The sequence below is a fragment of the Archocentrus centrarchus genome, chromosome 21 (assembly GCF_007364275.1).
Source record: "Archocentrus centrarchus isolate MPI-CPG fArcCen1 chromosome 21, fArcCen1, whole genome shotgun sequence".
Classification (NCBI taxonomy): domain Eukaryota; kingdom Metazoa; phylum Chordata; class Actinopteri; order Cichliformes; family Cichlidae; genus Archocentrus; species Archocentrus centrarchus.
Window position 1 is genome coordinate 18,901,793 of NC_044366.1, and position 24,846 is coordinate 18,926,638.

Genomic DNA, 24,846 nt, shown 5'->3' on the forward strand with positions numbered 1-24,846 from the left:
TCTCATCAACAAAGAAAATGCTACATAAAATCTTAAAATGTGAATATTCCCCTAAGCAGCGCAGTATTACTGCAGTAACTCCTGTGCCTGTGCTTTATAACACAACTTTAATGTTATAACACTCAGACCAAATCTGTGTGGTCTTCACTTTATAGAAAAGATCAGCTCCGCAAAGTGGGTCGTAAATAATGACAAGTTAATGTCAGCTCCTTGAGGATTTAACAGGAGGAAAAAAAAGAAAAAAGATGGACACTTGGATAAAATTTGTCTGTAGTTTATTATTCAGTCCAACTGTACATAATGCAGTGAGAGAGGGACACCAGACAATGATTAACATGGAGGATTACAACGATGCCAGTGCTATGGCAGCACCTGGAATACACCAACAATCAGCTGGACTGGAAAATGATAGCCCTGCACAAGGAAACTGTTCAGGCCTCAATATGTACAGGCACCATACAGAGTGTGTGCATATGTGTGTGTGTGTGTGTGTATGTGATTAAAAATATCAGTCTGAATGAAAAACACAAAAATTATTTTCAGTTCCACAAATGTAAAAGGGTGCTCTCTCGCTTTTCCTCGGAAATATTGATTCAGTTATTTTATTTATTTCTTTATTTGTCCATCCACAGTTTGAGTACATTGAAGCGAAATGAAAGGAGACGTAGAAGTGGCCAAATACAAAAGATTAGCTGATTAGCAGAGGTTTTTTTTTTCTTTCGTAAATCCATGTCTACACTGATATCACTAATACCCATACTTTTGTGCAATATCTCTCTTTGCATAGTAAATAAAAGTTAAATGTTTTTGTTGTTGACATGCACCTATCTTTTGTAGCATATTTTCCTTGCAGATTTTGGGGACTCCCATATAGAATTATAAGCCCACTATAGTGATTTGCATGCAGCATTACCTGTAGAGCTGAACTTGATTTCTACTAAGAGTTTATGAGAGCAAAAGGCTTAAGCCAGTATAGTGGGTGTTAATGAGGACTGTTAAGTGAGACCTGGCCGGACACGTGAGCGCCTGCATGGACAGACTTCATGCCCTCAGCATGAGAGGCACCACTGGCTGCAGACAGAGGGGAAAGTGCTCTGTGTGCAACAACATCCACATGTTCAGGTGATTGGTTCTTTGGCTTTTGAGTCACCATTGAAGATATTTCAAGGGGGGGAAATCGGATCACAGTCTGAATCTCTCTGGAAATGACGTGCTTCTCCTCGACACCGCAGCTGCTCTGTCCTCGAATCTAACTTTTGATTTCTTCTCCAACAATTTTGGCCCAAATCATAGTCTCAGGTTGTTTGTTTTTTGTTTTAATAACATTACCAAAAACACCCGCTATACAATATGTTAAGATAAAAAACAAATGCAATTGATGTCCTTGTAAAATATGCTGTCAATTCCAACCCTGATCTCCTTAAATATGTACAGTTGTGTGTGCGTGTGCGCATTCACTACGTGGTCTGCACTGCCCTTATAGGTCCTTACATGAAGCTTCCATAATCTTCTGCAGCCCCTAATCATGAACTACAGGGCTTTTAACAGGCTTTCCACTGGGTTTGGTTTTTAACGAGGCTTTCTCCTGCACTTCTTTTGTCTTCTTTGTGTTTTCTTTCTTCTTTTTTTTCTTTTTTTTGCAATATATTCATAGCTTTGGTAGCCATGCAGAGCCCTGCAGAGAGGGCTCTTCATGCCGAAGGGGAGGGGAGGGGGGCAGCAAGCAGCACGCTTTGTGTCAATAATCATGCCAGGTGAGAGAGTGGTGTGGATTCCGCCTTAACGCCTGTGCACTGGCACTAAAGGATGGAAAAGGGAGCTCTGTCACTCTAGAGATCAGGGTGGAGGGGTGGGAGTGGGTGAGGTGGAGTTGAAAAGGCTGCATTTATAATGTCACTACAATGGAAATTTGTTAAAATGTCCACTATGTCTTTTTCAAGTAAATCTAATGCCAAAAAATCAGCAGCAGTAAGTGCAGTCCAGCTGTCAGGTAGCCAACTAAGGAAGCCTTGGAGCAGTCTGTCTGTGATTGCCATCTTCTCCTTGGGTTAAATGGCTGTGGCATTGGGGTCGTAACGCCGTTTCTTCACATTTCTTGATGAGGAGATAAGAAACAGAAGTCAGCATTTGCTATAATCGTGTATGTAACACAGCTACTGCAACTTGGACAGGCAACCACAACCATTAAGGAAATGCTGTTAGTTGCAATTGAGCTTAAATGTTCTATTTAAGCCTATGTCTGAAATCCCATACTTACATATTATTTGGTAGGCTTAAATAGTATCCAAGAGCATGTGAGGTGCATGCTATTTTGGGTAACCGGGATAAATATTCCACCTGACAGTGCAGTAGTTGCTACATTGCTGATGGGTGAGCTGACATCTAACGTCAATAACTCTTGAATATAAGTGTTTAAATATAAGGTTTCACTTTGCTAGGAGCAATATGCTTTTTAAATTTGTACTCATAGGTTACCATGGCTACACATCTTCAAATGACTCCCAGGAAGTGACTTAAAGGCAATATGTAGTGCATCTTAAAAGCTAACGCCTACTGTTTTTTTTTTTTAGTCACACATAGTATGGGATTTCAAACGCAGGGTAAGTCTGCCTGACAAAAATGTTCCAAATGTGCACTCTCAGGGCTTCAGGATCAAACGCCGAGGACACTGAAGTGAGGATAGGCTGGTCCATGTTGGCCGGCTCAGCCTTGACTGCAAAGAGACAGTCAGAGGTATTTATAGTCACAAACCTGAGATCTATAGTATCAGCAATGTGAAAACATCATGTTGTTGTTTTTTTAATCTAGGATCTAATCCACTTCACATTTTTATGCTTTCTTTATTGTCATTATTTGCAACACTGACTAAATGTGAAAAAAACAATCAATAAAATAACAATAATAACAATAAAGTCTGATTAGATCATTTTTTAAGGTTTTATGAATATAAATATACTCTGTTGCCTTCTTGCAGATGTGCTGATTGGCTTGTTCGTGCAACATCAGTTTACAAGGTGAGGTGTAGGAGATGTGTCATTACCAGTATTGATGGGAAACACATTAGTTTCACTCAAAACAACCATCTGGGAGGAAAGAGCTAACATAAAGTATACGCTATAGTGGAGGAAGAGAGGAGACGAGCACAGAAACAACGATCACAGCGGCAGCAGCAGCAACAGGAACTACTACCACAACAGTGGGACAACAATGAATACAACAACAGGAGTGATGCATAACCTCCCCGTACTGTGGCTTGCTGTGGGGCTTCTATCACTCTGTCATGCACCTGTTCCAATAGTAGGCCAGTTGAAGGTGGCACTATTGCTGTGCGTGGTTCATGCAGTGCAATGCGCCGTGTCTGTACCAGGTCTGTGAAGCAGGCAGCAATGGCAGCTGGTGTGGGCGGGTCCGAGAGTCCTGCTCTGCTCTATGGCGGAGCTCGGCTATCCAGGTGGGTGTGGCCAGCCATGGCACAAAGGCTGCAGACAACAAAAAGGTCCTGGCTTCTCTCTGTCTCTGTCTCTCTCTCTCTCTGTGTGTGTGTGTGTGTGTGTGTGTGTGTGTGTGTGTGTGTGTGTGTGTGCGTGTGTGTGTGTGTGTGTGTGTGTGTGTTGTTCTCACCACTCCTTTATAAAGCCTCAGCCTCAAAGAGTGACGGAGTGAGAAAATAAAAACATCACAGAAGTGATGAGAGCACAACAACCCTCGGACCACATCACTGGGTTTGGCTCAGCCTTTGTGCAATGAACTGACCTCCTCCAAATCAACAAGTCAACATGCAGAAAAGTTTTGTTTCTTATTCGATTTTCTTTCTTTTTTTCTGTTTTAGTGACAACCATGATGCTATCTTGCATGCTTTGGTGGCTGCAGGATTGTATTTCTTATTTTAGTCTTTAGGTCTGTTTAGATTAGGATGCGTAACACCCCTGGTGCTCAAGACAGCAGGCTAATCAGCGGTATGTAGATTTCCTAGCCACAAAAATGACATTATATGGCCTATCTTAAGATTTTAAAGGGGATTAATTTTTGCAATATAAGTATAAACAAACTTTTTTTTTAACCTCTTAGCTGTTATAAGTATTCTGTCCCCTCTATTATCAGGTACTTTACTACAAAATGCATGTCAACCATTCAGCTCTGCCCGTCTAATCAGTTTGAGGTTCTGCTACAGACGCACAGACACCCCCAGCGTTTCTCAAAATCCCATTTACTCATACAGTATCAAACTCCTGAACATCATCCACATCCACATGTGTTTTGCATGTCTCCTCCTCAATGTGAGCCTAAGTGTAATATGCTTGTGTGCTGTCCACCCCGGGATCTGTATTCTGTAGCAGGAGCTCAAACCCTGGTGTCTAGAAGCAGCAGGGATGCTAGAGTTAGAGCAGGAGAGGCATGCGGCGTGTTGCTTACTTAAAGCCCCATCCAGTCCCCCCCAGCACTATGGCAGCCACAAGGATGGCTCCGGCGATGGAGCCTATTATTAGATTGGTGGCACTAGGACCTGTAAAGGGTTATGGGGAAAAAGACATGAGTTCCTATACCCATTTACTGTATTAATAACATTTAGCTATGCAATGATGATTTCACATGGAACAGAAAACATACCATAAGTATACTATTACAGTAAAATGAATCTGAGAATGTATTTTTGCATGCTTTTCAACCCCCTTTAGTGTATAAAGAGAATGTAATCAAGCAAACACCCTGGGAATATTTACATTGATCTGGTGTCAGTTGAGGTAGTGATTATCAGTGGTTTGCCTGTTGAGGTTGTGTAGACCCTGGGTATCCATCACTGTAAAGGTTTACAGGTGATATGTACATGTGATCTGCAGTGTGAGCAGTACAAAATGTTTTTAGGGGTCCCAGTCACCACACAGCCTACCACTGACTGACAAGCCAGGATACTAACTGGACACTTCTCAGGACTGTTTTCATCTAAATGCCCCACATGCCCCAGAAAGGAGAGGATCACAGGAGCAACCACATAACGACTAAGAATAAGAGAAAGGAAAGGAACTAGGAAGAGGAAGAGGGAGGATGAAGAAAGAGGCTTGTAGTAATGGGGAACAACAGGAAGTGACAGGAGAAAGAGAGGAAGGAGGGAGGGAGGGAGGGGAGATCCATCAATCAATCACACGACACTGAAAACATCCAATCACATGACAATTATATGGTCATCACCAACACACAAGAAGACACAAAGCCACCGGGACGCACACACGGGCTCAGGCCGGCTCACGAGACCGCCCGCACACTGAGGCACCACTATGAGAGGAAGAGCTGTGAAAGGGTTAAAGATGCTTACTCTATTCCCCACCCTGTGCCTCCAAAAATCACCCCCAGGGCCAGAATGGTCCCTGCTACTGCCCCTATCAGCCTGTTAGTGGCCACGCTCACTGTGCAGAGGGGAAAAGGAGCATTATTACCACCCTGTCAAAAACAAATAGCAGGCTTCTGCTTCAGAGTCATGGATGAAGTGACCACTTCCCCCCTTAAGCACCTGCCCTCTCCTCCTGTGGTCAAAGCATCATCAGAGCAAACAAATCTTACACTGCTTTTACATTCTCCTACAATGAAAGTTTTTATGCCCTCAGTAGACCTGTGAAACTCAGGAATCTGCACTGACTCAGATCTAGCAGTGTGACTGAGAGCAGCACTGTAATACTGCAGAACAGCATATACATTTTACATATGATCAATGAATCTGGGCTAAATTAAAAGAGTGGACATATTCATTTTAGATGGTTTATGGCAGGAGTAGAAAGGCTGGAAACCGACCCTTGGGTTCTTCTATTGGAGGATCATCACGCTCTTTAGGCGGGTCAGGCATGCTACAGTCTGTCCCGGCCCAGGTGGTGTCACAGGTGCATGTGGCTTCATTGTTGCACACCTGTACAGGTCAGACAGCAACAGATAAGTGGAATGGAAGAGCCTTAAGTAAGGATGCAGCAGCTAAGGTGTTTCTTTATCTCCAGGATTAGATTTTTTAACAATTCAGCTCCGGATATTTTTTTTACATTTTGTTTTTTTTTTTCCAGCTTTGCAAAAACAATTACACAAAACTATCTGGTTGACGTACACAACAATAGGAGAAGCCAGTGAAATATAAAATCAAGCAGACATGTTGAGGTATCATAGGGAAAAACACAGTAGCTCTGTTTTATTCAGTTACTCCCGTAATCCAAGCCAGTGTGAGTGTCAGCAAGGAACATGCAGGTGCTGTTAAAAATGTATTTAATTTATGTAAGCTAGTTTTCATCTGACTGGCTTACTGGGACTCTTGAAGAAAATCAACCAATGTGTAATTTCCTAGGGAGCTACACCCACCTGAGGAGAACTCAGTTGGGAAAAAAAGATCTTTAAGAAACATCTTAAGCTTCATTTACAGTGCTGCACTGACTCCCTGAAGAATCTACGCTGTAGTGGGCGACGCCAATCTGTGCGCACTGGTGTGTCTGCACTGCACTGTCATCAAGAGGGAAACTGAGCAAATGATGTTGAACTTGGAGATAATAAATTTTGAAAAACAGCTGATTTTACTGACGCGCAGGGAAGAGATTAGACTTTTATTATAGTCCTTTACCACCGTCCTCGCGCTAATGATATAATAATCATATACTGTATTTACACATTAAATCATTACTGGACCTCAACAACTGTGATAGGTCCACAGTTGTTGAGGTCTGCATCACCACAACATGAAGTTATATTTCTGGGAAGGTGTATGTCTCAGTACAGCATAGAGCAAATCATGCTTTAGAGTCCCTTTTTATTGCCATTATTTTCAGTATTTTAACAAAATCAAATATCAAACACTTAACTGTAATGCAGGAAATATATATAAGTATTATGTCCCTTACAGAAAAGACTATGATTATCATCATTACATATTAATAAACTCTGCATCTCATTTAGTTGTGGCAGTGCCAGGGTGCCAGTTTCTACCGCAGGACACAGGACAGATATCAGCTCAGAAATGGTACTCGCACATGCTGGGCCGACGAATGAAATGAAGTGCATTTAGAGTTTGAAAAGACAGCTGGGGTAGGCTCCAGCCCAACCCCGTGACCCCGAATAACATAAGCAGTTAAGAAAATGGATGGAAGTATTTGAAAAAGTTTTATTTTGCAACCTTCCCTCAAAAAAAAAACAAAAACAAAAAAAAACTAAATGAAAGCTGAATCGGCTGACTGGTGCAAACGGTATTTGACATTTCCATAAAAGCCTGGAGGTTTTCCCCAGTTTCCAGTTTGTGTTGACACCTGAATAAAGGATTGTCAGTTGCATATTTCCCTTAAGCCTGAGGCTTTTGTTTGAGTTTTTCTACTGAAAAAAAAAAAAAAAAAAAACAACCAAGGGCATTTGAAATGCAATAAGCCTCCTTATCCTTCTCATTCCTCCAGAGTGAGATTTAATAAACAAAGAGCAAATACTGGTGTTTGTGGAACAGAAACTGCAAGTTAGAACACAAACAGCCTTTAACCATGAATCAGTAAGCAATTTCTTTTATCAAAGCTGGTGTAAAACCTCCGCAGCTCTACCGAATTTGATGCAGCATAAATGAAGCACAACAGATGCTGCATGCATGATAATAACAGCAGTCCTAGGTGGCTTCATCATTGAATGTGTCATACTTGCCAACCTTCCAAAAGTGAGTGAATAAACACCCCCCCAAAACTTGCCAGAAGTCCAGTGAGCAAAGAGTAAATTGTACGTAAGTGTGCATAAATACTCACCCCATGGCCAGAGCACACCTGTCCATTAGGTCCAGTGAGGCAGGTGCTCATGTTAAGTGACTGGATGGGCAGACACTTGCGGTCAAGGCACATCATTGACGGCCCACAGGGAGTCCCATCCTCCACGTAGCCTAAATCGGTTTCATCATCCAAAAGGATGTGGGCACCACTGAGGGAATAGATGGAACAGAGGTGAGGCGAGAGGAAGTCTCACAAGAAAATGAAGCCACAAAGGGGGTACTGCCTGTAGGTACCCATACTGGAAAGATTCATGTTTTATGCGAAAATGGCCCATTACAATACATATAAAACACAAACTTTTACTATATAGTTTTTTTCTAATCCATATGAGTAATGAGCCCCCAGGCATTATAATAAAGTAAACATGTTTACGTGCACTGTATCACGTTCCCTTGGTGGTTGAAGGAGGTGGGGGTAAGGTCTCCTTTCATCGTTCCAATGCGGGGGATACGCCCAACGTTGGTACACAAAAGGTAACCACAGAACACGTCACTGTAAAGAGATAAGTAACCAAAAATGATTAAAGTCAGCACTCTTCCACCTGGTCTAACAATGTAATTTCTACTTCTGCACCATCTGTTACTGTAGTTAAAATCTGGAGACCCAATTACATTCCACCATCCCACACAAAGATCAGAAAATAGTATATAAATTCAGTCCAAAACAACATCTGGAAAGATGTGAAGCCTTGTGATAATAACGTTCATTTAATCTGTTAATATTTAGAGTAGTTTTAAATATTCAATGGTACTTTAAAATCACATTGGTTACCTTTACATTTGCTTTATAAGTGCACTGCCTGGTCGGAAAAAGTCACCACTTGGATTTAACTAAGCAAATAGGTAAGAGCCTTCCACTGGATAATTACTTCAGTGATTAATTACTGCAGCTGGTAACAGGTCATTTAATTAACCCTAACTAATGCAGTGAGTAGCTTCTCGTTTCTTAATGACCACATCAGAAAACGTGCCGTGGTTGTTGGAAAGATGTTACTCCGTTTCTGAAGGTGCAAATTATCGGTCTGTATCAAGCAAAGAAAACAGCTAAGGAGATTTCTAAATCTACTAAAACTGGGCTGAGAACTGTCCTCATGTAAAACCTGGAAAGACAGTGGCGAACAAAGTATGGTCAGAAAAAAAAATCTTGAATGATCATGATGATAGATCAGTTAAATATTTGATGAAATCAAATCTTTAAAAAAAGAAAAATCAACAGTAGAACTCACAGCTTTTTAGCAGTGAAAGTAAGAGCATTTCCACATACAAAATGCAAAAGGAATGTAAGGTATTGGGAATAAACAGCTGCATAGCATTAAGAAAACCACTTATCAGTGAGGGTAATCAAAAAAAAAAGGGCTTCAGTTTACTAGGGAGAATAAAGATTGGACTCTGGAGCAATGTGAAAAGGCATGTGGTCTGTTCCAGAGTGATGGGGGCATCATGGCAAGAAGAGAGGTGGATGAAGTGATGCACCTATCATGCCTACTACCTGCAGGGGAGATGTTTTGATCTTTGGCTGCTTCGCTTGGTTGGAGTCTAGGTTCTGCAATGTTATGCGCCTGAAAATCAGGTCATCTGGCTACGTGAACATACTGAATGACCAGGGTTTTTCCACAATGGATGTTTTTTCTTTCCTGATAGCACAGACATATTCCAAAAATGACAATGCCAAGATTTATTTAACTCAAACTATGAAAGAGTGGTTCAAAGAGCATGGGATATCATTTTCACACATGGGTTGGCCACCCCAGTCTAGCCACTAACCCTTTTGAGAATACTTGGGATGTGCTGGAGAAAACTTTAAGTGGTGGCTCGACTCTGCAATCATCAAAACAAGATCTTGGTGAAAAATGAAGGGGAATGAATGTTGTGAAATTGCATAAGCTTATTGAAACAATGCCATGGCAAATGTGTGGTGTCATCAGCGCTAAAGGTGGTACAGTTAAATATTAGAGTGTGTCACTTTTTTTGGCCGGGCAGTGTAAACTGACTTGATTTATACCATCCCGTCCCAGTGGAGGGCAAGAGAAACATACAAAATCATGAAAAAATAGGAAGACAGAAAACATGTTGGTGCGTGTGCTGAGGTGGTTTCACTGGGAAATTAAGTAATGTATCCGATTTTTAAAAATACATTCCTGGATTTTGACGGCAATGATCCTTTTAAATAGTGTCCTTTGGTGCCCTCTGTTGGATGGCTGCAAATTATTGAGAAACCTGATGCTGAAATTCCACATAACAGGATACGACTGCTTAACATCCTGTTAAGGGGACCTGTAAGGATGTTGACAGTAAAACTTCCTCACCTCACCTGGCTGCACAAAGCGAGTGTGAATGTTGGCTGATCAGTTTAGAAAGAAAGAACTGTCCAGTTTTTTGTTGGAAGGATTTATAATAAGAAGCTTTTGGGTGCTTTTAAGAGGTTAGAAATGCAGAACTACGATCACGTACTCAATGAATATACCATACTGTTGTCATTGTGCACTCACTGTTTGCTACACTGGATCCATTTTTCCCCATCTTTTCCACAGTTTCCCTTATCTGTGCCCTCCGTGTTCAGCTTCTCATAGCAGAACTTCTCAGAGCCTCCAGCCTCTGAAACGAAAAGAGGGATGAGCTCCACACTGCCTCTTGTTACATAGAATCTGACACTCCCACGCTCAAACCAGAGGAGTATTAATCTTACTTGAGCCCCAGATGTATTTGCACTGGTTCTCTCTGGTCTTGCACTCTCCATTGTAGCAGCGGCCCTTCAGACAGTGACAAAAAATCAAATAAATTCAGAAAGCTCTAGTGCATGAGAGCTAGTGTTGGGACCAAAATAAAAAAAAAAAAAATCCCCATTTCTTACCTGGTTTACTTGGCAGAGATAGCCATCCTGTTTATGAAGGTTGGGAGGGCACTGTAAAATCACAAAAAGACCAACCTTTCTTTTTAACCAACCAATTTGTGTTTAACATACAATTAATGAACTATTTAAAACTATTTAAAACTAAATGAACCATAAGATCACCTGTCCAGAGTCCCCAGAGCAGGTCTCTGAGATGTCACAGTCGTTCACAGCATAGCGGCAGCTGTAGCCTCGTGGATAGAACTGGCAAGAAAAGGAGAATAAAAAAAGAGCATTAGGATTTAGAGATTACTAACTAGTGTTTCAGAGCTTAAAGAAAGCACTGAGCTTGTACCAGACATGTTTTATTGCAGCATGGCCCATCACTGCAGTGTGCCCCATTGGCGAGGGAGCACTTCTTGCAGCATTCCTGTTGGCAGTCCTAAAGAAACAAAGGGAAACATGTTTCACCCATCTGAATAAAGAGAAGACGGCAAACGGGCGTGAGGTGCTGAAGCAAAAAAGATGCTCACTGTTCTCAGTCCACAGTCACACTCTTCTCCCACTTCTACAAATCCATTCCCACAATTTGCTACTTCGAACAGCTGTCAAAAGAGGACAAGACGATGTATAATTAGCCTGTGTGATTTATGACAGTTTGACATGTCAAGAGGAGGGGTAGAACTGTGGACCCACTAACCTTGGTTGGCCTGTTAAACAAGCAAGAGCCTCCACCTTTCAGGAGGAATTCCTTGTAGTCTGAAATGCTGCATTTGGAGAATTTTTGTGGGTGCTGGACTCTGCAAGGGGAGAGAAGACAGTGATATTCATCAATATTCAGTCCAACCAGACAGGACAGAAGTACACTATGTTGCCAAATATATTCATCTGGCTTCACACGCATATGAACTTGAGTGACATCCCACCCTTTGCAGTTATAGCAGCTTCATCTCTTCTGGGAAGGCTTTTCATGAGGTTTAGGAGTATGTTTACGGGAAGCTTTGGCCATTCTTCCAGAAGTGAATTTGTGAGGTCAGACACTGATGTTGGATCAGAAGGCCTGGCTCACAGTCTCCACTCTAATTCATCCCAAAGGTGTTGTATCAGGTTGCGGTCAGGACTCTGTGCAGGCCAGTCAAGTTCTTCTACACCAAACTGGCTCATCCATGTCTTTATGGACCTGCTTTGTGCACAGGTGTGCAGTCATGTTGGAACAGGAAGGGGCCATCCCCAAACTGTTCCCACAATGTTGGGAGCATGAAATTGTCCAAAATGTCTTGGTATGCTGAAACATTAAGAGTTCCTTTCACTGGAACCAAGGGCCCGAGCCCAACTCCTGAAAAATAACCCAACACCATAATCCCCCCTTTCTAAACACTGTTCTTGAGCTAATCTGAGGGTCACATGGAATTTGGAGGTCTGTAGCAACCTCTGCACACTCAGCATCCACTGGCCCCACTCTGTGATTTTAAATGGCCTAGCCATTCATGGCTGAGTTTATGTAGCTCCCAATTGCTTCTACTTTGTTATAATACCACTAACAGTAGACTGTGGAATATTTAGCAAGAAAATTTCACGACTGGACTTGTTGCACAGGTGGCATACTATCGTGACACCATTTGAAATTCACTGAGCTCCTGAGAGCGACCCATTCTTTCACAAATGTTTATAGAAGCAGTCTGCATGCCTCGGTGCTTGGTTTATATACCTATGGCCATGGAAGTGATTGGAACACCTGAATTCAGTGATTTGGATGGTTGAGTGAATACTTTTGGCAACATAGTGTTCAGAGTCTGAAAAGTAAAGCCAGTGCAGAGAATTATCCTGCATTCTTTTTCTTGGCCAGAAGGAGGCGACTCCTCTGATTGTAAAAATAAATCTATAGAAATGCATAAAAATCTACTGAAATCTAATGAAAAAATAAATAAATAAAATTGCCTGCCAGAGCTAAGGCGAAATTTCAAGTTATTATCTCAAAGTTTCAAATTACTGACTAATTCTGAGTAAGTCGGACTCTATCTTGAATTAATAACCTGAAATTTTGACTTACGGACTTTGAAAAAATTTGTGGGCGAAACAAGCAAAATGACCCTGCTACTGGTGTGTTTATGCTCTCTACTGCTAATTTCAAATTGCACTGAATAGAACATGATATTCATGTTTTAAATTACAGTGTCAAATGGAGTCATATAGGATGATAAAACAGGTATGCTTCCTTTACCTTGTCACTGATATGTCACTATAGTATTAATATGCTTGTTCCTCAGTTCCTCAGTCAGATCTACCTGTTTCTCATCACACCCAGTTTCAAAGCAACAAGATGGTGACAGTAAAAATCTCATTGGGAACCTCAGTAACCAATGGGGGGACACCGTGATGGCTACACCTACCTTTCACATATAGCATCTGACTTTGATTAAGAAAGAGTTGCTTATTATTGATATAACTGTGCTCGACAGCAGCCTGACTAAACTGGGTGCAACTTGTTCATTTTCTTATTTGTATACTGACTGAATACGTGGTTAAAAATGGTCATTCAGAGTTAATTAATAATGAGCAACAATGAAAAAAACTGAACAAGTACTGATTACTACATTACTGAGTGCACACGAACGAGCATCTGTAATTGCTCCGCCATGTGAATGAATGTGTGCGTGTTAGTGTGCTTCAGGGGTTTGTTGGATCTCACCCAGTGTCCTCCATTATGCAGCCAGTCCACTGGTTAGCACAGCCACATTCCTCTGGAAACAGGGCAGAGAGGACAGAAAGACCACAGAAAGAGACATGGAGAGAGTAAGAAACGAGACAAATTTGATCTTAAATAAAGACTTAAGAGTAAACAAAATAAACATGACTTTTTTTTTTTTTAAAACTTGTGTCTTTTCAAAGAGAAGCAACCTTAATCAGTGGATTTAGTCCCTGATATCTAGTTTTCTGCTGAACAAAGAAAAATCCCCTCACTTTATTTTACACTGACATGCTCTTGGGCAGCTTTGGGACCACAAATAGACTTTTGCGGATGGTTAGCATTTTTTCCAGCTTGCAGTTTCTAACCTGGCAGCTGTTTGATGACTCTGCCTCATTAAGCACAGTGATCTCAAATCTGATGGCATGAATTCTGCTTCAAACGGACATAGCTCGGTCTACTTTTGGACCGCTTTTCCAAATACAGTCAGTCCATCTTTTCAGCTGTCACTTCTGGCAACAGGGTTGTAAGGAGACAGTTTGTTCCAATAATAAAACACCTTTTGGTTTTACAGGAGAGCTATAAAAGTAATTTTGTAATCTCTTACCCTAAAATATCAGACAACCCTTTCATCTCTTTTAGAAACAATTCACATACAAGGATTACAATTTTGGGTGCCCAGCATGCTAAAAAGATGGCAGAGAAAAGCCTGAAGCGAGTTTAGGGATCACAGGGTTTTCAATAAAACTAAAAATATTATAGATACATTTTTAAACTTATGGCCATTTGATAAAGAAAAATGTGTAAATTTGAAAAAATTTAATCCCACTTATTCATGTTATTAGTCATAGTGATTTTACTTTGGTGGAAGGGCTTGTCATCCCTACCTTACTTATACTAGCTGTATGTTAACAAATGAATTTCACGTATACTTCTCTTGGATGCCGGGTCCCACTGGATGCCCAGATTCTGTGCCAGGCTCTGGGAAAGAGACGCTACCATGGACCAGGTGGTGCCGTACTGTTGGCACAACAGTGACGCAAGATTATTCACCACGTAATCTACCTGCACAGAGCAATTCTGGATGTGTGATAGTAAATCTGACCTCATTGACGCCTACGCCACGGCTCACAGAACACATGCCTCCAAAGTACGCAGTGCTGCTTCTGCGGTAGTGGAAGGTCGCATTTCTGCAAGAGTGATGGAGATGGAGGATTACAGGTAAAAATGCTGCAGAGGATCAGGTCAGTCTAAAAAGCTGAACAAAGCAAGAGTCCTGCTTCAAGTACAGGCAAGCCAACAAATTACACTTCCAGCAGAGCAAATCAAAAACAACAGAGACCATCCCAAACTATCTGTTCAGGTACTAAATGTGATAAAGAAAAAAAAGATTTTGTTTGACTGGAGAACGTACGAGAACAGCTGCACAGAATCGGCATGGTGCTTGATGCTTTGCTGCCGGTACTTGGAGAAATCACGCAGCAATTCCAGCGGCTTGACGCTTATGGGGATGTGATCCTTGTCTGTCCAGATCTCCACAGCAACAAGCACCACACGTGTATGCAGTTGCTCTTTGAAGACCTGCCGTTAGAAGCGATGAATGGGAGCAGTAAAGAAAAACAGAGAGCGAGCGAGGCAGAGAGAGACAGCAGAGGAAGAGGAGAGGAGCGCCGCGTGTGAATTTGAATCTGAATTGTCTGAGGAGGACAGATGAGTGAATGTAGAATAATAGGAGCGGCGAGGAATAAGGGGGAGTATTTACACGCATGCACAGAGCACAGACATACAGGGGTAATGCTGATGTTTAGCCATTATGCCTATAGTTATTTATTTGAGTTTGGGTGTATGTTTAGCTTTCTCTGTTACTCTTGTATTTAAAGTTTTGATTCTTATCTTCCCATGTTGAGTTTTGGATTTCCGCTTTGATTTTGTTATTTTTTTCTATAGTGAGTTTAATCCTTTTTTAATATTACTGAATCTCCAGCTTTTGTGTTTACATAAAATAAACACAGAAACCTTTTAGTATTTATGTTTCCTTGTGTTCTGGATGCTGTCTTGAGGTATTTAAGCTTAAGACTAGCTAGAGAATGAGTTTCTTATCTCTGTGCTCAGGAGTTATCTTTTGGGCTATTTCCTGTTTTAATTTGTTAGTTGTCTCTTGTGTCTTCCTTTGATTTTTACTTCCTCCCCTGTGATTATCTTGTACTTTCATCCATGTTTCACTTCCCTCCTGTTCCAAATTCACCCTCAGGCTGTGTATATATAGACTCACCAGACACTTTATTAGGTACACCTTGCTAGTATTGGATTGGATGCCCTTTTTACCTTCAGAATTCTTCATGGCATAGATTCCACATTGTGCTGGAAATATTCCTCATTCCATTTACACTATATTGACATGATAGCATCACACAGTTGCTGCAGATTTGTTGACTGCACATCCATGATGTGAATCTCCCATTCCACCGCATCCCAACGGTACACTGTTGGATTGAGATATGGTGACTGTGGGGGCCATTTGAGTACAGTGAACTCAATGCTATGTTCAAGAAACAAGTTTGAGATTAATTTGATTTCATGTTATGCTGCTGGAAGCAACCATCAGAAGATGGGTACACTGTGGCCATAAAAGGATGGACATGGTCACCAATGATCCTCAGGAAGGCTGTAGGGTTCAAATGATGCTCAGAGGCCCAAAATGTAACAAGAAAATATTCATGCCAAATTTATGTCTAGAGATGCTCTTCTGCATCCCTTGGTGGTAACGAGTAGTTATTTGAGTTACTCTTGCCTTTTTATCAGCTCAAAGAAGTGTGGCCAGTCTCTGCAGACCTCTGGTACTGACAAGGCATTCCTGCCAAGAGAAAGGTTGCTATCTCTCTTTTTTTTTTTTTTTGGACAATTTCTCTTTAAACCCTAGAGATTGTGTAGAAAATCCCAGCAGATCAGCAGTTTCTGAAATACTCAGACCAGACCGTCATCTTGCATCCAGCAGGTCATCTTGACCATGTCTACATGCCTAAATGTATGTGATTGGCTGATTAGATATTTGCATTAACAAGTAGTTGAACAGGTATATCTAACAAAGTGACTGGTGAGTGTACAGTGCTTTGCCTTCACTTAGTCTTTGTCTTCCCTGGACGTGTGTTTGCTGTTTACCCAGGTTCTCTGCGGTTTCCTTGGATTTAGTTATTGAGCTATGAAGTCAACAAAATAAAAGGTTTGCTTTTCATCATTCTGTCTGGCTGGAGTCTCGCATTTCAGTCCTGTGACAGTGTTTACCATTTTGGTTTAAGCATCAAATGCAGATTGTACATGAGGGTGAAAGAAATGTTACACATACTCCAGCTAGATGATCACAAAACATTTAGTACTGGACAAAATCAAATCCTATCCAGTTTGTGATGCTAGGGACCTTGATTACATTGTGCTAATCCATGTGTTGCTTTAGGGGTAATACTAGCTGAGTGAAGTTAGACATGCTGATTAAAAGTCAAGAGACATGTTATTTTATAAAGCAAGAGATGCTGCTGAACTCTGAGCAGGTCTTTCTTTTATATTCCTAAAGAGGTTTATAAAAAAGCATCCACTCCAGTTTGCTCAAAGGATAAGTAAAAAGCTTACTCACACCATCCACAAGATTAACTACTGACTTGGCAAAGTTCCTTGTGTGCTGCTTGTTCTTGTGTCGTTTAAACTGCAAACAGAAAAGGGGGAAAAAATAGCGCACTCTGATGTACAGTGTGTAACATTCAGTGGTGCTCGCTGCTCCCTCTTGTGGGAGGGAGTTGGCTCAGGTCTGAAATATTAAAGAGTCTCCTGCTGTATATAATAAAATACCAGTTCTATAGCATCAAATGAGGAAAAAGGAGAGATTTTTACGCACCATACTGTGGTCACTGACAATCATGACTTCTAAATACTTCATCTCCTCAAATACACTGCGAGGCGTCTGCAAAACAAAACAGCAATGACCAGGCAGGTCCAAGCATATAATTTGGAGTATCACCACAGGTTTGACCTTGTAAACTACTGTGGGTGTTTTTATTGTAAACTGCGAAATGCAACCAGGGTGAGTGAACTAAAGTTGTTGCATTACTTCAGAGAGAGGTGAGATCAGAGACTTACTGCTCGCTTTTTCCTGCGCTTCAGCCAGGATAGTTCATCCAGCTCCGAGAAGAGCTGCTCCTCCTCTTCCACTGCAAATACACACAAGGAAAGAGTGACACCACAACAGACTCAGTTTACATCTGTGCAGACTTGTTTTGAAAGAAATCAGTTATGCAGTTGACATTTTCCCAGAAATTCCAACACTGAGTATCAAAATTTCCCATGAAGGGCAAAAGATGAGTGGAGCTGTGAAACTTGGCAAAATGGAAGGGACACAAGCGCTTGTGATTCATGCAAGTAAAGTTATTGACACTGAGTCCATTTCACAATATTAATGCTGTAAAATCCAATCATGTTAATTGTGTACATGTTTTCTCAGACAGCAGCCTCTCTGGGCCTTCCCTGCATCCTTTGTGCTTAACATAGGGAAGACAATGTCAGGATCAAGAGGTCAAGGGAAGTGTGGTGCTGGTCAGGGGCGGAGGACTGATAGAGACAGTTATGTGAAAAGATTGATGACAGGCATCTTACCCTGCTCCTCTGAATCATCATGCCACAAAGTGGTGGCTGTTCTTTTTAGTTTGTGAGGCCTTGCAGCTGCATCCTGTAGCAGTCAGGCAAACAAATTACAAAAAAAAAAAAGAAGAAAAAAGAAAAGGGGAGAGCAGGCAGAGTTTATTCAGCTCATTAAAACCAAACATTCATGCAAAAAAGAATTGTAAATGACTTTATCGAGAATTTTCAAAAGTAAATGCAACAATAAATAATTGCACAAATAAAACATTTTTAGACTGACACTGAATGCCTGCTGCAGTACTTCTCTGACATTAACTGCTGTTATGTGTCACAGTGAGTGCTCTTGAGATGCTGATTTCAAGAGCACAAAGTGTTCCAGTTTTGTAAAGAACAAGAGCACTTACGTTTGCATGTAAAGTGCATAAAAAGCCATTTTTCCCCTCCAACAATGCAGCAAAATCCACTTACAATAACATGAAAACGAACATTTTGAGCACTGCATGCAACATACTGACAGAAGAAAACAGTGCTGCAAATCACTGAACATCCTGTCTTTATCAGAGTCACACCTTATGTTGTTCCTCTGAATGTAACAGGATAAATTGGTATGGACCAGAGCCAGGACAGAATAATCACTTTTTTAAATCACTGCTTGACAAACTAATGGTTAGCATACAATGAAAATACAAAATATTTGTTTTTGCTTCATCATGAAATCCAACTATTTAAATAATACAGAATTGTGGAACTACTATACAAAAACATATGACGACACACTGGCCAGCCTTTACTCATTATGTCTTCCCTTTCCTTTAAAAACAGGGGCAACCTGGCAAGATATTCTCAACTGAAAACGTAAAAGCAGGAAAAGCATAAAGTATGTGTGCACATCAGAGGTGTCAGAGAACGTTTGTTTGATGCACAATTTGCTCCTCTGCAAGAGGAATAACTTACACTTGAATGGGTCTGTTGTAAGGGCTCAATTAGATACACATGGACTCCATCGTCAAACATCCCACTGCCAGGCAGAGGGAGAATGAAAGGGAGAGACACCAGTCAATAATAAGTCAATAGGAGCTAAGGAGCAGAGATGAATATATCCAGAGATATTCTGAACACGGCGAGGATTTCACAGAAATCTGATGTTCACTTACTGCAAACCGTTACAGGTAGATAAGGCTGCGTGGGAGTTATCGTTCCCTCTCACCTGGCCGTGGTAGTAACAGTGCTCACCGCCCTGAGGGAAGAAGACACAGTACTAAAGCAGCATCGCAGCAAAGCAGCTTTAGCAGCAACATAACGCACAGAGTCGTGTGTACATCCACACGGCGGTGTAAAACTGTCGATGTGTTTGAATTTTCCAGCAGTCCTAAAAGGGTAACAGCTTGTGTCACAGATGTCGGTTTTGGCTTATTTGCAGCTCAGTCCTGCAGGGGGGCTCAATCTATGCTTGTTAAGAGGTGAAGTTAATACACTGCAAGGTGGGTGCTGGCACTATTTGTGACTCAGCTGTCAGACCCCGGGTGCGCAGAGGACCCCATCTTTCTCTCTCTTTCACTCTCTCTCTTTTCCTCTCCCTCACACACACTTCACCCATCCCATCCTGCACTGATACTGCAGAGCACTTTCTCTCTCTCTCTCTCTCATCATGTGACCAGAGCTCCAGCAGGAGGCTGCAGGGGAGCAAAACCCTGCTGATTCAGCTACAGCATGCCCAGCCCCAGCTCTCTGTCTGAATCAGCAGCAGGAGGAAACAGCTCTCATCTCAAGCTCTATCTATCTATCTATCTATCTATCTATCTATCTATCTATCTATCTATCTATCTATCTATCTATCTATCTATCTATCTATCTATCTATCTATCTATCTATCTATCTATCTATCTATAAAATAACAGCAAGTTTACACAGCTTGTTTGTCAACAACAAAGCCCCATCACAGTAAATAAGATAAAAAATATGTGTAATTACCTTTGACATAACAGGTTTCCCTCCTTCATAGTGGATCTCAACATAATTTGAAGACAGCAAGTCACTGATGAAAGCAGAGATTGCAGTTAGTTACAGTAAAATGAGGTGATGCAGTAAAAAAAAAAAAAAGAAAAAAAACATGCAGGAGTCTGCCTGTCTCGCTTTGCTTTTTCTGACTCACATATTGTGGTTTTAAACTAGTGGTGAGTGAGTAGTGCTTTGGTTGGCGTTTAAACAAGAACACTCATCACCACCGGGCCCGCATTAGGCTGCGCAAACACTCCCCTGGCATCTCAAAAGTGCAGTGGAGATGTTAAATGTTGTCTGCCCTCAGGAAAAATTATGATGCAGATACCCTGGGGATAATTAACTAACCCTGCAGGAGATGCGCAAAATCAAACTGGATTTGGTCAAAAATCTCACTGTAAGCCCACAACATAATAGAAGCTCTCAAATAAAGCAAAGTTTCCAAATCTAAAAAAAAAAAAAAAAAAAAAAAAAAAAAGCAAATGAAGCTACCTTTGATGGCTTCTCGATCAGATTTGACAAAATTGAACCGAAATGGAAAATCCTAATGCGATAAATTAGTGTAAGACTTCACCTTGAACACAACAGTCCTTTCAGCGGCTTCCTGAGTCAGCATCCCTCACGCACTCGGTCTGTTAGCTGACTTCAAGAGATCATTTCTGCCACAACTGCATTTTTTGTTTTGTTTTTTTTCTGAGTAACCTGCTCTCGGAAACATCCTGCTCTCTGAATATATAGCTGTGTCGCAGCAGGAAAAAAAAATGATAAAAATGGAAGTAATGGCTCTGTATTGGGACACGAGCAGCGTGATATTTTTTGAGTGATGCTTAGGAGCATGCGAACAGGAAGTGCACCATTATGAGAGGAGAGCCAAGGCACGAGCAGAGTCTTTGAGAGATTCCTGAGTGAAGGGCTATTTATAGCTTGACAGATGAGGCAGGGCGAGAAGAGTGGGCCACACCAGAGTGTATCGGTGTTAATACGGCTGTGTGTGCGTGGCTGGCTGCCTGGTAACATAGCTGAGTGTGGAAGGGTAAATGTCTGCAAGCCATGGTTGCGTGTGGAGACCGTGAGAAGGGAGTTCTGCCCCAAGGTCTCTCAGTTCACAGGAGATGGAGTGCCACAATGCAGCAGGAAAGGCAGCAGCATATGAAAGGCAGAAAGAGGTGAAGCAGAGAGAGAGGACCAAGAAGCTGCAGGAGGTTCTCACGTCTGGCACCAGATCAAATGTAACGCTGAAATCCTGTAGCGGCACATGGCACTGTCATGCTGTTCGTGCAAGGCAATAATCTGCTCTGAGTCTTACTATATGGAGAGAAACAGGAAGAAAATCTCCCGGAGAAAGCCATTATTGTGTCTATTGACAGTTAACTATTGTATTTTAAAACGATCCAGTTTCTTTCAAAGTAAGACTTATGCTAGTTTTCTTAAATCATCTTCTCAGTAGCTTGCAAGCCCAGGTATGGTTAAGAGGTGAGCAGATAAAGCAGCATCCACTAGCAGGGTGCAGACCTCTCTATATTTAGATCAGTACTGCTGCAGCTACAACACTAAGCAGAATTCAAACCCCAGTTCTCACACACAAAAAAAGCATCTCATAGATAACCCACAAGCAAACAGCTGGGAATCAAGGTCACACGTGCCGGCCTCTTCGCTGCTGGTGAGATTTTCTGTCGTACTTTGTGGTGATTCCTGAACCGAGTGACAGGCCTTTCTGCCACTTGACATACGCTACAAGTAAATGCGCGAGATTTAAGAAGCGATGCATTTTTCATTTCAGATAAACCTCGCACGAAATAAATGAAGAGAGGAATATCAGACACTCCAAAGATATCCCAAAACTGACATATGATCTCCAAAACCACAGAGTACAACAGATTTCTGGAGTTGTACATTTGGCCAATAATTCAATTCGATTTTATTTATATAGCGCCAAATCACAACAAACAGTCCTCTCAAGACAAACACTAATTGCTCCAGACTGCTGCAATATGCAGAAGTCTGCACTTTATCAGCCTTCATGTTGGCACTACGATTATATTCAAGCCACTACAAAGCAAAAGCTCCAACATTCCCTTCATTACTGCATGTTAACAACTGTAATCTGTTATCATCAGCTAGACACTGAATATCCAAGCACATTATAAAAAAAACATAAAACTATCATATTTTAAATTGATTAAAGGATCTGAAATCCAATCTTAATTTTTAGCCCCCATGCCCCTGCACATTAAACTTTCATATATGTACACCAGGCTACTTCATGCAGGAAGTAGCCTGAGTGTTCAGAGTGCTCTGAATGGGACAGCAATGGCAGAACACAGAGCAGCCATCTCCCTTCTCATTTTGATCCAAGCTTATTAAGATTAATTAAATATAGAGATGTTGGTTGTCCAAAATCCTTCAGTTAAAATTAGTCTGGCAGCTGAGCTGACATTGCTCTCAGCACTTAGAAACCAACATGCTGACCCACAGTTTCCCTGATTACATTATCTTCAATTGATGCCGCATTAAGCACTGATCTGACACATAATACATATCATTTACAAACAAGAGTCAGCTAGTGATAGGAAACAAAACGTCACCATTCTCACTTCATGTCTTTGTTTGAGTCGACTTTGTTCAGGTTCACTAAACGTCTGCTTTGTGCTGTGTCATCAAAAATACGTAGTGCGGTGCTCCTATGTTCTGTTTGAGTCTTACACAGGCTTTTATATTTTACTTCCATGAGCACAATCATGGTTTCTCACCTCAATGCAACAACTTATTTTTATTTTATTGTAGTCCAACTCTTCCCATACCACAATCTGTATGAAGCAGATCTGTTCTCAAACTAGTAAAAGCTCTACAGTAGGAAATAACAGCCTGCATCAGAGTTTTTCTGTCATTGTCTTAATTGTATTATACACAGCACCACATAGTATTCAGTATAATATTAATAGAGTGAAGAGTGTCAGTGTGGATTTATGGATGCTGCTCTCTCTTATGCATGAAGATACTGACATTCTGCTGTTTTCAACTATTTTGTCACTTTTGTCGAGATGACCTTGACAACAAATACGCTTTGCCATGTTGTAAACATCTGGTGTATTTCCCATAAATAGCTGCAATGCCTCTTTGTGTCATGCTAAATTTGCACTTATCACCTCCCTTGGAGAGATTTTGGGAAAAACGAGAACTTGCACAAAATAACGGATCAGCATTTTACAGTCAAATAATCACAATTCTTACACATCTTTGAGTTTCACAGAAATGAGCCTATAATCAATAAAACAGACCAATTTAAGTAAAATGAATAGCTAACGTTAGATGAGGACTTACTTGTTAAGCGACAGATCCAGAACAAATCTGGAGCCAAATGCCTCTAACTGGAAGCTAACTTGGGCTAGGTGGACTGCCTGTAGATGAGAAAAGAGTAGTCACTGCAGATAACAGTAGCTCACAAAACAATAAGATTATAGCAGTGTCTACAGAGCCAAAATCCTCTAGGGTCTGCCTTCAACTTCATTTACAGCAGAATGCACAAATAACAGATGTGCTTTATAAATGACGGATGGTAATGTACAGTGGGTAGACGAGAAGAAATGCTTCTTTCAGCATGCTCGCTTTGGCATCATTCCAGTTGCTGAAGAACCACAAACTATGCTACATGGGCCTATTTTGACTTTAATCTTTGCTTTGTCTGACTTTGTACAGTAAACTGTACAATACTGGAATGCGATTTAACGCAAGCAATAATATGTACTACAGCCTTTGACCATACATCTTTCAAGCTTTTTGCAAAATCAAAGCTATGCAAGCATCAGTCATCCTCTTCCATCCCTCATCCACCTACCTGGCCCTCTGTAACTTGGTTCTTGACATAAGTGTTCAGGTCATGGTAGGTACTCTCTGAGTCCTCATTTAGGTAGTAGATCAACCGAGAGGGGTAGGTGATCACATGCTCTACTGCATGGTGTGTTGTGTTGTCTGTGGTGGGTGCTGCAGTTGCCTGTTGCTTCAGCAGAGCCGACACTGCGTCCCTCTCAACCTTGTCCTCTACTCCTTGAGGCTCTGCAAGGGATTTTCCACAGTACATATATATATATATATATATATATATATATATATATATATATATATATATATATATATATATATATATATATATATATATATATATATTATGACATATATATTATATATTATATATATATATATATATATATATATATTATGACACAGTTCACTTGCAGTGATTACATGCAAAAGCAAAACAAATACCAACCTCCAATTACACTGATTTAGAATACCGACTTTAAACTGCCTCATTTAAACGAAAACCACTTTTGATGGGGTTACTGCCAAAGTGAAAACTGCACCAGATAAATGCTGTGCTCATTTAATCCAGTGTGCCTGATAATATGGTCCGCTTGAACAAATATAGAGTCAGTGTCACTCTTAATCCAAATGTAGTAAACACCCGTAACAGAGCGCACTATGTTTTTACTTGCTGAACAAAAGGTGCTGAGATGCTGTAGTCTGCCCTCATGCACCATCATGTTAAAGACGCAGCATATTAAATATAATAATTCCCGGTGGTTTCTGAGGAACGCTATCATAGACCCAAAGTACATCATCAAACAATATTTCAACACAAAGCAGCGAGCGGAAGGCGTATGCAATTACATTAAAGTGACAAAAAGCCAGCAGGCTGTAGCAATACGTACCGAATGAAGCTAGTGATGGATGAAGCCAGAGCAAAAGGATGCTGACGAGCAAAGTGGCCAGAAATATCAAATGCATGATTCATATTTGATAACTGAAATATCTCAATATCAACACATCAACGCAGTTAATAGCTCGCAGCCCATCGTGGCGGGGGAGGTGCCGTGCAGGGGGGATCTCTTCATGGATGCAGGAGACACCGGGCTTTGCTGCTGCAGTAGCGGCTGAGGAGGAGGA

The 24,846-nt window shown here is 41.2% G+C and overlaps 1 protein-coding gene across 4 annotated transcripts; it reads right to left on the reverse strand.

Moving 5' to 3' along the window:
* Positions 1–258: 258 nt before the first annotated feature.
* Positions 259–24,846, reverse strand: adam23b (ADAM metallopeptidase domain 23b). 4 transcript variants are annotated; one of them, XM_030758349.1, is made up of 26 exons: positions 24,612–24,846; positions 23,738–23,955; positions 23,224–23,300; positions 19,876–19,939; positions 19,059–19,141; positions 18,859–18,922; positions 17,920–17,992; positions 17,407–17,477; positions 17,165–17,230; positions 16,907–16,975; positions 14,693–14,859; positions 14,384–14,468; positions 14,211–14,298; positions 13,282–13,333; positions 11,293–11,392; positions 11,126–11,197; positions 10,948–11,034; positions 10,776–10,856; positions 10,614–10,664; positions 10,449–10,512; positions 10,252–10,357; positions 8,136–8,255; positions 7,743–7,911; positions 5,785–5,896; positions 4,414–4,504; positions 259–2,094 (listed from the first exon to the last, which is right to left on the reverse strand). In XM_030758349.1, exons 1-26 carry the CDS (start codon positions 24,685–24,687, stop codon positions 2,049–2,051), a joined length of 2,352 nt encoding a protein of 783 aa, XP_030614209.1. In that variant the 5' UTR covers positions 24,688–24,846; the 3' UTR covers positions 259–2,048. The 4 variants fall into 4 exon arrangements, with proteins under 4 accessions (XP_030614209.1, XP_030614210.1, XP_030614208.1 ...); XM_030758350.1 differs by lacking the exon at positions 4,414–4,504 and adding an exon at positions 5,312–5,402; XM_030758348.1 differs by lacking the exon at positions 259–2,094 and adding an exon at positions 3,001–3,479.

Coding starts and splice junctions, on each gene's coding strand:
- adam23b (XM_030758348.1), bottom strand. CDS start 24,687: ATGCATTTGATATTTCTGGCCACTTTGCTCGTCAGCATCCTTTTGCTC. Junction 18,923..19,058: donor TCTACCTGTAACGGTTTGCA/GTAAGTGAACAT, acceptor TCTGCCTGGCAG/TGGGATGTTTGACGATGGAG. Junction 7,912..8,135: donor GGGAACGTGATACAGTGCAC/GTAAACATGTTT, acceptor CTATTCCCTCAG/TGGTGCCCACATCCTTTTGG.